The sequence below is a fragment of the Chlamydotis macqueenii genome, chromosome 20 (genome assembly GCF_036417535.1).
Source record: "Chlamydotis macqueenii isolate bChlMac1 chromosome 20, bChlMac1.mat, whole genome shotgun sequence".
NCBI lineage: Eukaryota > Metazoa > Chordata > Aves > Otidiformes > Otididae > Chlamydotis > Chlamydotis macqueenii.
Genome location: NC_141575.1, coordinates 7,446,237 through 7,458,800, shown reverse-complemented (window position 1 = coordinate 7,458,800; position 12,564 = coordinate 7,446,237). Strand labels below are relative to the sequence as shown.

The 12,564-nt window shown below is 37.5% G+C and overlaps 1 protein-coding gene across 5 annotated transcripts in view; it reads right to left on the bottom strand.

Annotated features, from left to right (window-relative positions):
- CDK5RAP2 (CDK5 regulatory subunit associated protein 2) overlaps positions 1-12,564 on the bottom strand; it is a 78,675-nt gene that overhangs the window by 56,288 nt on the left and 9,823 nt on the right. For 3 of the 5 annotated variants that reach the window (XM_086763512.1, XM_086763511.1, XM_086763514.1), the window contains exons 7-12: positions 10,171-10,322; positions 7,976-8,138; positions 6,540-6,593; positions 5,987-6,106; positions 5,277-5,369; positions 3,350-3,568 (exon numbers count right to left, since the gene is read on the bottom strand). In XM_086763512.1, coding sequence (XP_086619638.1) covers positions 3,350-3,568; positions 5,277-5,369; positions 5,987-6,106; positions 6,540-6,593; positions 7,976-8,138; positions 10,171-10,322 — 801 coding nt within the window. Of the gene's footprint in view, positions 1-3,349; positions 3,569-4,038; positions 4,161-5,276; positions 5,370-5,986; positions 6,107-6,539; positions 6,594-7,975; positions 8,139-10,170; positions 10,323-12,564 lie in introns of those variants that run through there. The other 2 variants (XM_086763513.1, XM_086763515.1) reach the window with 2 other exon arrangements.

The window sequence follows — 12,564 nt, the reverse complement described above, 5'->3', positions numbered from 1 at the left end:
TGACAAAGAAAACTGAAGAACTGCAGACTCAGGTCCAGGTTTTGTCTATATACACAAATTCTCAAATGTTTCTATTTCTTCTTAAGTATAAACATAAACCACAGCGTAGCACAGCTCTTTTGGAAGTAGTGTAATGGTCTGATAACTGCAAAGTCTTTTGGCTTCAAGTTATGGAGCTCTTCAGGTGGGTCCCACTAAGCCTATTCATACACAACACGTGAACTGGAAGCAACTGCAGTGTTAGGATTTTTCCCTCCATTGCTAAGTTCACTCCTTGACTTTCACTCATACATTGTTTTTCTACTATTACATCACTGAGAGGCTTTAAGTGAATACAGTACCTGTCAGGTAACTAAACTTCAAAGGAACAGTGTTGACCTGTCCTGTACCTTCAAGTGACCAATACCAAGTGACTTCTCTTTATGAAAATGACAAACAGCTTTAAGAAGAAAAAGATGATAGACATGCATAGACAGAAAAGATGCTGCTGCAATAATAGTACGATACCCCCTATTACCTCATCTTAGCCATCTTGGTGTACACTTGTCAGGTACAGAAACTCTGCTTCCCCTTTAAATCAACACAAATATTATGACCAGGTTTATGGAAAGAGGTGGTCGGACAAGACATAGAACTGTGCAAAAAGTAAAAAAAGCCCACAAGAGACTTGCAGTTTGCAGATAATTTGCCTCAACTATTTCTGCCCCCAGAGTTCCCTAAATTCTTCCCAAAACAAGCTAGAGATGAGACTGAAAATTATCTTCTTTGCATGAGCCAGAGTTCCGTAACACAAAAAAACTATCCATCACTATAGCAGGTTGCTTGACCTCACTGACCACTCAAATTGTCTGGGAGAAAAATCTTTGCTTCCTATACATTGAGATGCAAGGATAATATAGTACCTACAGTTCTCGGAGCATAAACTTTGCAATTCCCTCTGCCAACCTTTTTCCCAAGAGACTTTCTTATGATTAATGATAGTTGAACTAAGAAAAATGAATGTGAAACACAATAATGCAAAGACTGGAGCAGATGCCTCCCCCTCCTTGTCAGATGGAAAACAGGTTGGTGAATAATTAAGTTGTGAGGCTCCAAAACCTCCCTCTCAGGCTAAACTACAGGTAGGAAGACTAAATAAATTCTGCCTAATGAGTTATTCTGCATTTCCCTAACCAACTGATCAAATAAGAATACCTAGCAAATACACGCTAATTGTCTACATTCAGGCCTAGAGGAGTATGCATACTTGAAGTGTTTAGTGATGTCGATTTGAACGCTCTTCGATCAAGAAGTGCTGAATCTGTTACACACACAGTAACATGGTGGACAAAAGCAACATTAAGGATGAGCTGATGTTTGTTCCTCATCAATGGTACGCAAGAATATATGCCCAAGGATGTTTTAGTTTTTTAATTGCAAAATTATCCCAATTACAGGATATGAATTTACAGTCATTGAGAATTTCCCTCAAGAAAGAGAGGAGCCAAGGCAGTTCTGTCCCTTACTTTCTTTAATATGTTCGTTACAGATATCAAGGGCATTTTCTACAGTTGAGGCACATTCTTGCTAGTTTTATCCTAACAGAACAGGAACACTGATAAATAGGTATCTCTGAGCAAAAATAGAACAGAATTTTTAAGGCTGTCTCATAAAAAGTTTGCCACAGATCACTGAAGTGCTTTTCTATTTGTCAAAGAGCAAAATATCACAACATATTTTTTTACTCCCACGTATCTACTACTTAATGGGCAACATTTCACAGGCAGTGTTGCAATATCCAAGTGTACTAGCAACTCTGAAACTGAAGCAGCTGTTCTGCAAGGAGTGGGAAATAGGTTAAGGATATAATTTTTATAAGACTGCTCATCTTTTGGCAGGAATGCTTTTCCCCCAAGGAGCCAGTCAGTTACACAAAAAACTTGGGACATAATGGAGTCAAATAGGCTTCTGTAATACAAGTAACTTTGAATCCCCTGGCAACTCCCTTCTCAGTCCTATTTTTCCTGTCTTTCCTATACAGAGTTTTATTCTAGCTCCCCTGAAAGATGAAAAAAGTTCTGAATAGAGAAAACAGTTAAATATAAGATGCTTTAAATCAATAAAATATGTTCTTTGTGGCTGTTTTTCTGACGGGAGTTATCTATTCTTTCTCTCCTTAACCTCAACACCCTGAAGAAATTTCAAAGCACACCAGAGATAGGCTGCCGTCACAGAGTCTCTAACCACGGTTGACAATCAACCAAAAATGCAAGTTAAATTGGGGTCAGGAGAGAGGGAAAAATTCTTTGTTTGCAGGTAAAGAGATCCCTCTACCGGTTTTAAGTGATATTGCAGGGACAGCAATTTCCACATATAGCTGGTTTATTAAGGTCCTTATTTAATAATTGAACCAAAACGTCCACTGAATAAAGACAAGCTCATTTAATCTTTTATTTAATTTAATATAGCAGGAGACTAATCCCTAACTGAAGAGGATCAGACTTTGCATGCAGGAAGGACTCTACTCGTTATGCAAATGTTATCCTAATGGAAGCAATGGTGAGAAGACTTTAAAAAATTACACATGACAAGACATACAGGCGAGAAGTATGTTTTATGTCAAGCGCTCAGCAGAAGGTGCATCCTTTTTTCAAAGGAGGAAAAGAAGAAACCTGATCATTCACTTTTGTGCATAAGCTGTGCGCGCTAGAAGCAGAAGTGCTTATCTGAACACCTACAGCAAGGTAAAAAGACTCTAAACAAGATATGAAGCAAGCAAAATTCATTAACAGACACGGCACATCCTTTGTGTGTTAAATTGTGACCAACCCTAAGCATTGAGATTTTTACAAGCAGAAATTATGAAATATACAGCCTTTACCATGACCGTGCTATGATAGCAAAAAGCAAGCTTAAGTTTGGCTTAAACTTGCAACAACTGGCTACTTACTCCTGTTCTGCATTAGAACTTAGAAGAAAGTTTATACATTATCTTAAATAGCAGTACTTTAATTAGAGATGTAAGGATACATATAGCAGCAATGCAAAATGTACAGTCACGTATGTTCAGATTCTGCCATCAGAAAAAGTGTAATCAATAGTAACCATTTATTATTTATAACTACTAGTTATTTTTTCTAGGACCTAAGACTGTCAAGATTATATTTATTTTGATGTATTTTTCTGTGCAGACTGTGTGCCCGAGTTTGCCTCAATCTTCTTGACCACATTCTTTTCAACACTGGCTTTAGGGAAATGCATTTACCTTTCCTAAAAGTAAAAAAAAAACTAGATCTTAGAAAAAAAGACATGCTAGAAATACTAAATTATTCTTAAACTTTATGAAATAAAGGCAAAAAGTGATAATAACATTAATGGTTTTGTCACTTCTGCTCTTCTGTAGTTGTGCTTCATCCAGCTCCTTCTCCATTTTCTCTCTTTCTAAATTCAAATCACTTAGCTCTTGATCCGTCCTTTTAATCCTCCTTTGTAGTTTACGATTCTCAGCATCCTTTGTAAGGTTTTCCGAACGCAGCTCTGCTAAGAGAGTCTCTTTTTCCATCAAGAGAGCTTGATAATCCTCAGCACCCTGAAAAATAAAGCAGCATTCAAGTTCTATAAGAGTATTTTGTAAAGACTGGAAGTCTTCTCCTGTTGAGTCCAAATCCACTCCCCCGCACCTCTTTCCACTACTTCAAAATTATGGTGCAGAAGTACAGCGAGATGACAGTTACCCACACAACAGGGAACACGTTACACTGAAAGTTTTCTCAACTAGTGTAACACAGCTTTCAATGACAAAGTCTTAGATAAAGGTTGACTGACAAAGGAGCCTGTATTATTATTATTATCGGTTCCCAAAGCTCTTCTTACATAAAGCTTTGGGGTCAGTTTGAATCCAGACTAGGTCATGTAGTTACCAAGTCATAATCAAATTTTCTATATGAAACAGCCAGTCTAATTTGTGTTCTTCCCCATCACATATTGTTACAACTGGCCTCCTTGAAGTTCACAAGGGAGAGGACAGGAGTAGTGGGCTATACAGCATGATCTACTCACAGAGAATTGCCTTCAACTCAAGTTTGCAGCTAAGTAGCAGAGTAATGAGGAGAAAGGCTTGCTCTGTCACCCACCATGCAATATGGATTCTGTGGACAGGAGGGACCAGTTGCACGCTTTTTAAACCTATAATTTTTCAAAAATAATCAAGCTCTCATAAGAACAAAAAGGGTTAAAATTAGAGGAATATTTCAAAGCAGGACTTCCATGGCAGGAAAAAATAAACATAAGCTACAGATCCACACACAGGCCAAAATGACCTGAAGAAAAAATAGAGTATACTTTTCTCAATAAAGCACACTTAAAATTTGGGCTTAAGTGAAATAAATAGCTTTTGAAGAAATGAAGGTGCTCTCTGTGAGAACTAAACATTATTACTCCATTAGACTTTGAAATAAAAAAAAAAAAAAAAAAAAAAAAAAACAAACCAAAACCAGCCACAAAAAGCTTTAAGCGTGTGCACTCTGGAGGCAAGCATATCAACCTCTTCCATTCCTGCCAAGCTAAGAGACCAAGTGGATGAACAATCATCATAATGGAAAACTCATCTCTGCCTCTAATCAGTATTGGTTAGTTTTATTAGACTTAGTTTTAGATGAGTTGGAAAACATTACAAGAGACATTATGTTGTCTATTTTAATATAAAATTCTTACTTTCTCCCATTTTACATTTTAGGACCTTTTGCATAAATCATCATCATAAAGTCCTTTCTTCTCCACACACATGAAAGCATTGCTAAATCACATTATCACAAACAACATTCCACTATTTTATAAACAGCAGTTTCACATTTGTTATATAAATAAATCCAAACAAGCGTCTCATACCCAGTTCAACTCTGGTAACACGAACAGTGTGCTGTTACCATACTTTTGGAAGAAAAAACAAAAAACATTCATAGGTCAACAAAGAAAGCTCAGTATCATCTCAGGTCCACAACTATTTGTCTTTATTTTTAACTCATTGTGCTTTTACACATTTCTCCCTTAATAATTCTCAGTTGTTATAGGAGGAAAAAAAAACACCTCATCAAACAAGATAAATAATCTGACATTTTAACACTCTATCATTTAAATCATTTGACTGGGGAATTTTTTTCCAACGTAAGAAAAATTAAACATTTTGAACTAATTTCCATTCCTCTGCATCCAAAGATAGAAAGCAGTACCCACGGTGTGGAATTATGGAGAAGGGAGGAACAGGGATGGGGAGGCTACATTAATTGCTTGCTTCTTACCTTGAATTTCTGAATGTGTGCTTTGTGAGTTGCCTCTCTTGCCTTAGCCAATGAAGCATTTAGGTCTTCAATTTCAGAACCAAGCTCCTCATTCTTTAAGTAAAGTAAAATGAATACTATGTAGACAGAGTTATTTCCAAGGGATGGTGACTCAGTAATAGCTATCCCATCTCATTATCCACTAATCCAACTACACAAAACAAATACTTTAAAGAACAAAACCACCAAATACATCATAGTAAGTCTTGTATAAAGAAGTTCTTGTTCTTATACAGCACTTAATAGACTGCCTATCGTTCAAGTTAAATATTTCCCATTCTTCCACAAAATACGGATTTCAGCTGATGTTGACCTCTCCTATTTTAGCTGTCTTCATGACAGCTCCTCTTGCTCAACCACATAAAATACTTCTCATATCTTTTAAGTGGTGCTCAGAGCTGATAAAAATCAGCGTGCAACTGAACACATTTTTCCTCAAAGTTCTTAAGGGAGAAAGTATCAGTTATGCATCTTTTTCCTCTGACCTTCAGTCTCAGACCCAAAACTCTAGATAAACAGAGCTGTTTACAGATACAACAGCGGTGATTAAGGATCCACTAGAAGCCTCCTAATGGTTACAGTGAGATTAGTCAACCCTTGCCACATGCACAATGCACACACTCCCCTCCCAACGATAGTTCCATAACTCAACAAGATCATAATCACCATACCTCTTTTTCCTTCGCTTTTAATGCAACAGTTAGCCCTTGAATGGTTTTATCCCTTTTCAACCCATTCTTCTTTTCCACAGCAAGCTCATTTTCTCTCTCTTGTAGCTCTTCTTGAAGTGACTAAATGAGATTATGTGAAAGTTGCATTAGCTTCCCACTACGAGATACTGTAACTGCACATTAATAAGTACATACTCTCAGAGTTCTTATATCTTATTATTCTGATTACTAACATAAAATATACTCCCAAAACGCGAGTCTTCACCTTAAAGGTGTGCCTAGAATATAGCGCAAGAAGCCTGATCTCATGGGCTGGCCATGAGCATAAGCTTCAGTATTTCATGAGTGTGCCTATCAGCTTTACTGAAAATTGCTTCAAAAGCAAGGTGAGCCTTCCTATCATCTAATATAAAAAAAAAAAAAATAGAATTTACCAGAGGACTTGCTTTGCATCCTTTTCAGCAAAGGACTCTCTGTATCCATGAATGTGTAACAAAAGAGATCCCAACATGCACTGTAAGTGGTCAAGGAAATAAACAAAATGAGAACTTACCTGAATTTTTTTTTCAAAGGAATTTCTCTCATTTTTAAGCTCCGTTCTAATAGCCTATAAGAATAGAACAGTTGTTACAGACAAGTAAATTCATTCTAAACACAAATGTAACTCAGTAAGCATCAAAATGAAGCAAAATAAGCTTAAAAACCCTGGGAGGAGGGGGGTGTGGGGAACTACAACACAAACTTAGCCTATGCCATTTGGCAGGAATATATTCAATCAGTTGCTTCTGGGAAGTCTACAAATCTACCTGGGCACAGCGCGAGAAGGAAAAAAAACAAAACACCACCACACAAAAAACCACAAACATCCGCCGCTCCCATCATGTTCTTCCATGGGACAGGACAACTGTACTTGTCGAGTTAATAAAAATGCATTTTTATGCAGCATTTATCTATGTCAGCAAGATGCTTTTCTCAAGGAAGATTTTAATTAGCACTTTCCCTTGCAAAGGTTACAAAACATTTTTTCTAAAAAGTAATCATGTATAAAAATAGAGTTGTGCAAAGGCATTAATCAGATTTTTTTCTCCAGTGCTACATCCCAAGATGACCACGCAGTCTGGTCACCTCCTATGAAATGATGAAAGATTACCCTGTTCTCACCTTGACGCACAAATACTCTTGTGAAACCAGGGTAGTTTTTTCCTGACACATACTGATTTAATTGCAAGACAACCCCAAATCAAAAACTTGAAATTCCATTAAGCGGTCAAAAACAAAACAAAAGAAAGTTTCTCAGAAGCATGACGGCCTCCATGATTACTTTCTTAATTCTGTCAGCTTTAATTTATTGTTTGAATAAGTAACAAAAAAAAAAAAAAAAAAAAAAAAAAACAAAAACCACAACTAAACAAGACAACAAGCCTTGAGACCTGTTTCTACATTACAGCTTTCAGGATATCTGTGTTCCTGTTTAAGAGCCAAGTGAAATACAAGACTGACTCTTAGCCCCTTTTGTAAGCCAAAGGCTAAACTTTCACTTTATTTCATGAGATTTTTTTTTTTTATGCTTATCTCCCTTACCACAGATTTTTGTCCAGGCCATAACAATAGAGATACTTCCCAAAAAGAAACTCTCAAGTGACATTCTTAACTTCTATAGAAGTTGAGTCATCTATTGCGGGATCTGTTAACTCTAGCATTTTTTAATATATATTTCTGTAAAACAATTGCACAGGCATAAAGTCAATGGGAAACATGATTTCTCATTGAATGAATGGTAAGCATGGATAATAAGAACGAATATTGACCCCCCAAAAGCACATATAATCAATGAATGTTAAGGAAATGGAGAAGGGAGGGAGGGAATAACTATGGAGAAGAATATTTTTTAAAATTGGCTTAAGTTACTCACATACTGTCATGCACAAAACCTTTAAAATTCTACAGCACATGAGATTTATAACATAACTGTTCAGTCCGTTTCCTCACCTCTAGCTCACTATCTTTTTCATGCCTCAACTGTGAGGTAAGTTCTCCGATTTTTTCTGCTGATAAGTTCCCATCATAAGATCCACTCTGAGACTTTTCCTCTTCAAGGTGCTGAATTATAGCTTCTTTACTTTTCAATGACAGATTCAGTTGCTCTATAAGTCTAAAATTATAAGATTTTTAATATTAATCTTTCATCATCTACCACCAATTCTCCACTCATTGCAGTTAAACTTGAAAACAACTTTCCTAGGTGAAGGCTGCAAGAGTTGTAAAACTTAGGAGTACTTTCACACCCCTTCCCCCTCCAGAGAAACCAGAAAAAAGGTGCTGTAACTTCAAAGCAAGCAACAAACAGCATTGAGCTATCTGCAAAGCACTCATTCTTGTTTTCCTCCAGTACCATTTCAAATGTCAACACTTAAGCTTCAATATTTTAGTTACATTGTCCTCTATAGCACACACAAAAAGCTTATCAATCTATTCCACTTCTTAGCACATACAACATATCCTTACATGCCATCATTAAGTGTCCCTCAAGCACCCAGTTCCATTTCTATTTGTACCTAAGCTGCTTCTCATAAGCAAAAAATAAAGTTAGGTCAGCGCTGCCTTCTTTGGTCAATACATATCTTGACACTTCCAGTATTCCAACTGATAAAAACAACGCTTGAGTTTTCTGACAGATATAAGGGTTATACGTGAAAAAACTTCCTAGCATAAGATGGTAAGATGGCAGCTGGCTATTCCCAGACAAGTTTAAGGCATTGTACATGAATATTTGATTCACTTTGAGAAGTCAAATAGTCTCTTCTTCCACTGGCACTATGTTTTTCTGGTCCTGTGAATGCTTACATTGATCTATCAGCATGTAATTATAGAGGATCCTGCTAACACTAGATCACCGGGGGTGGCAGGGGCAGGGGGGTAGAGGAAAAGACAGGAGGAATTAAAAAAAAAAAAAAAAGGAAAAAAAAAAAAAGACATTCTTCATCATACTCCACACCGTGTTCACTTTAGTGATCCAGTCCTGACAATTTCTGTTTCCAAACTTTAAGCACCCTTTTCACACAAACTATAGAGCTTGTAACTTAACTACCTCTGAAAGGGACTGGTTTTGTAACTCTTTCCCAGCTCAAGTCACTCAGGAGAGATACTGTGTTCACGCAGATGGCTAACAGAGAGAAAGGAAGACAGGAAAGGGAAAGGAGAGAGAACTTGAGAGCCAGGTTATAATTACTGTGATACTACGTCTTAAGTATCAACAAAATCTATTAGAACAGTTTCATAATTTTATGCCACTGTAGCTTTCAGAATTGCAGTTTTCAATCTGTTATGCTTTAAAAAAAAAAAAAAAACTGTCTGGAAAACACTGCAAACCTTGCTTTGTTCCTACTATAATATAAAACCAATGAGATTGAAGCCTCAGGCCAACATCACTTTCTGTTGCCAGGGGAGCCCAACTGCGCAGTTACTCAGGGAGCAGCTGCCTGCAGGGTTCAGGCACAGACAGACAGGAAAGGATACTCCAGAGTATAAGGAACCATGATGATCTTTTGATCTCCACTCCGAGCTCACATGACCCCAAACTAATTAAGCTTTACTGAGAGGCTTGCCAGGCATGTATTTTACCCTACATATCTTTAAAAAAAAAAATAAAAAAAAAATAAAAATCCCCCAAAGTATTGCGATTTGAGTTTACACGTTTTCCCCACCTGAATTTACTGAACAATTCACACATTTTTCCAACTCTGTGCCAAACAAAGCAAAGCCAGTGCTTTGCAAAGCACCATCAAAATCATGAAGCTCAGCCACGCTATGTTTCTCTTCGCATTAGATTGACCAACCTCATCAGACACATCACTGGGACTGAAGAGTACGTAAACACCACGAAAGCAGCAACGGAACACAAACGGTAAAGCCAAGTTCTATTCAGCAATAGTTTCAAGAAAGCAGCAAGCAGAAGGTAAGTGAGCAAAGCGACAAAGACCCTTTAAAGCATGCCATGGTCACATCACATGCATACCGATTCTTTGCTGTGTTCATTTAAAAGCAGAATAGGAAAATGGCCACTAAAATTCACTCAGGTATCTGAGGGTAAGATCAAACTTAAAACCTGTATCCATGTTGACTCTTCACACTTTAAACAGTCAATAACTCCAGTGGTTAGCAATAGCACCGGCAACGGTTCTGACCTGTCTTTCTCAGCTCCTGTAATCATATCCAGATCCTTTGGAGGGGCATTCATAATTGAAGAAAGTTTCTGCTCAGCAGCTATTCTCAGAGCTTTCTCCTTCTCTGTCATTGCAATGGCTTTTTCCACATCTTCTTGGGCAGCTTTAAGATTCTGTAATTAAAACACACAATCCTGATGCCTATAATAACAAAATGCTCACAAAATCTTTCACATATTGAAGTTTCTTCTACCAAACAGATGTTGGTATGTTTAAATTAAACTACTTGGTAAAAGTTGCTAAGTGCTTTGCCAACACTTCTGAACTCTTTGTATGTGCATCTTCAAGATTCATCTATTTTCTGTGGTACATAAAGAAGGGAAGTTTGTTTCAAAGAAATAAAACAAATACCCTAACTGATAGCAGAACTGGAAACAAAAGTGCCCCTATGCTATAGTTTTAGATTTAGCTATTATAATTTGGCTTTGTCCCACTGCCCTCCCACTATCATAATAAATAGCTACACTTAAAGAGGTTAAAGAAGGGCTTTTTTATTCACTCAGAGATGAAATTAATATTCACAGGCTTGCTGTAGCTAATTGGAACTCTTCCCAACATCAATTGTAATATTTTGCAAGAATTGATAAAGTATGAGCCAGACGTTTTTCTCTTGAACAGCAACAGAAACAGAAATTCCTGTGAACTTCCTCTAGTGAGCCAGCTCATGGAGACAGGGAACACCAGGAAAACCCCACTTGTCAAACACTACATAAAATTTGTTTCAGATCTTCATTTTCAAATAGCAAGCATCCCTGCTGTGCTCACTGAATTTTGCTTTATACAAAATAAAAGCCACCCTATAGCCTAAAAAGCCTAATTCCCCTCTCTCCTTCAAGTCTGTATTAAAAAGCGTATTTTTGGGAGGAGGGTGAAGAAAAAGTCTTTCACTGCGAGACTTCACCACTCACTCCCTCTCCTGGAAAGCTGTTCTGTCAGCATTCATCTTTCAATGAAGAACTCTGACAGAAATTAATCTTTGTTAGCGTTACCTGGATCTGTATAATTATATGGTGCTACATAAACAAGTGACTACTACTCTGCACTGTTTACATTCAGAAGTATAATAAAATTAATGTCAGAGGCCAACGGTATCTTTAGATTACAGAAAATACTATATCACTATGAGATTAGAATATTTGCCCTTCTGCCCACAGATCTGGCAAACATTCAGTACCAAAACAGCCAGTCAGACTGGTACATAATTTAGGAACTTCTCTACCTACTATCCAATAGCACAGAGAATGCTTTGAGAAATCCCAGTTTCACCAAACCAGAGGAAAAAAAAAAAAAAAAAAAGGTCATGCAGATGCCCCCTCCTCCTCCCTGAAGGAGCTCACTGCTTTATGAATACTGCTAAATCACCCTGATAGGAAGTACCATCAGGAGACTGCCACCAGTGTAGACATCAGTGTAGAAGACCAGTATCTTCCATGGCCAATTCATTCTTTAGGGACAGGAAAGCAAACATTGGAATATAACTACTTGTGCTACTTGTTTACTTACAGAGGAGCACCAGATGCTTATCCCCCTCGCAAACACAGCTACAAAATCCCACCCCTCCAGATAAGTGCATGCAGCCAATGATGCAAAACAATCATGAGCTTAGAACTTGACATAAACATTTCCAACACAGACCATTCAATATCAAATTTGTTCTCTACAAGAAACAGAACTTCTCCCTGCTTCTGAGGAAGCATGTTATTCATAAATATTTTACTTTTTTTTTTGCCTTTACACTACAAAATGAGGAAAAAAGTTAAGCAATTCCCCTATAAAGATACCAGCACTGGCTCAATAACAAATACAGGAATAAACCATCTCAACCACAGACAGCAAGGAATTAAAAAAGACTCTGTTAAGAAAAATGCAAAAAGGTGATACAGTGACAATGGAAGCCAATAACATTTGGCAGATAAAGGTCATTCTAACAAGACAGCGTAAGGCATGCAGGCACAACACGGTGAAGCGCCTGCTGTTCACCCACCCAGAAGCTGCCCTAAGTAGGTGGCCCCTCCCAGCCTATAATAAACACAAGTGGAGATACAAATCTGAAATTCTGTGGCTTTCTATATTGCAGTAGTGAGGTCTCTCACAAAGGAGGGAAATGATACGAGTGCTTAGACTGGTTTCAGCTGTTTATGAAGCTGAGATTTTATCAGTAAAAGTGTTGAAAATTCAGCCCCTCCTCCTCTCAGAGGCTGCACTCATAAAAACACAGCCTCCTCATACTGGAATTCAGGAATCAAAGGTTTGTGCTGAGCGTACGTAAATACCACCAACAGGTACAAATTTCCTAAAGAACTGCTATTCTCATATTTGACAGTTCAAGAGCAACTAAAATCACCTTTCCTTTCA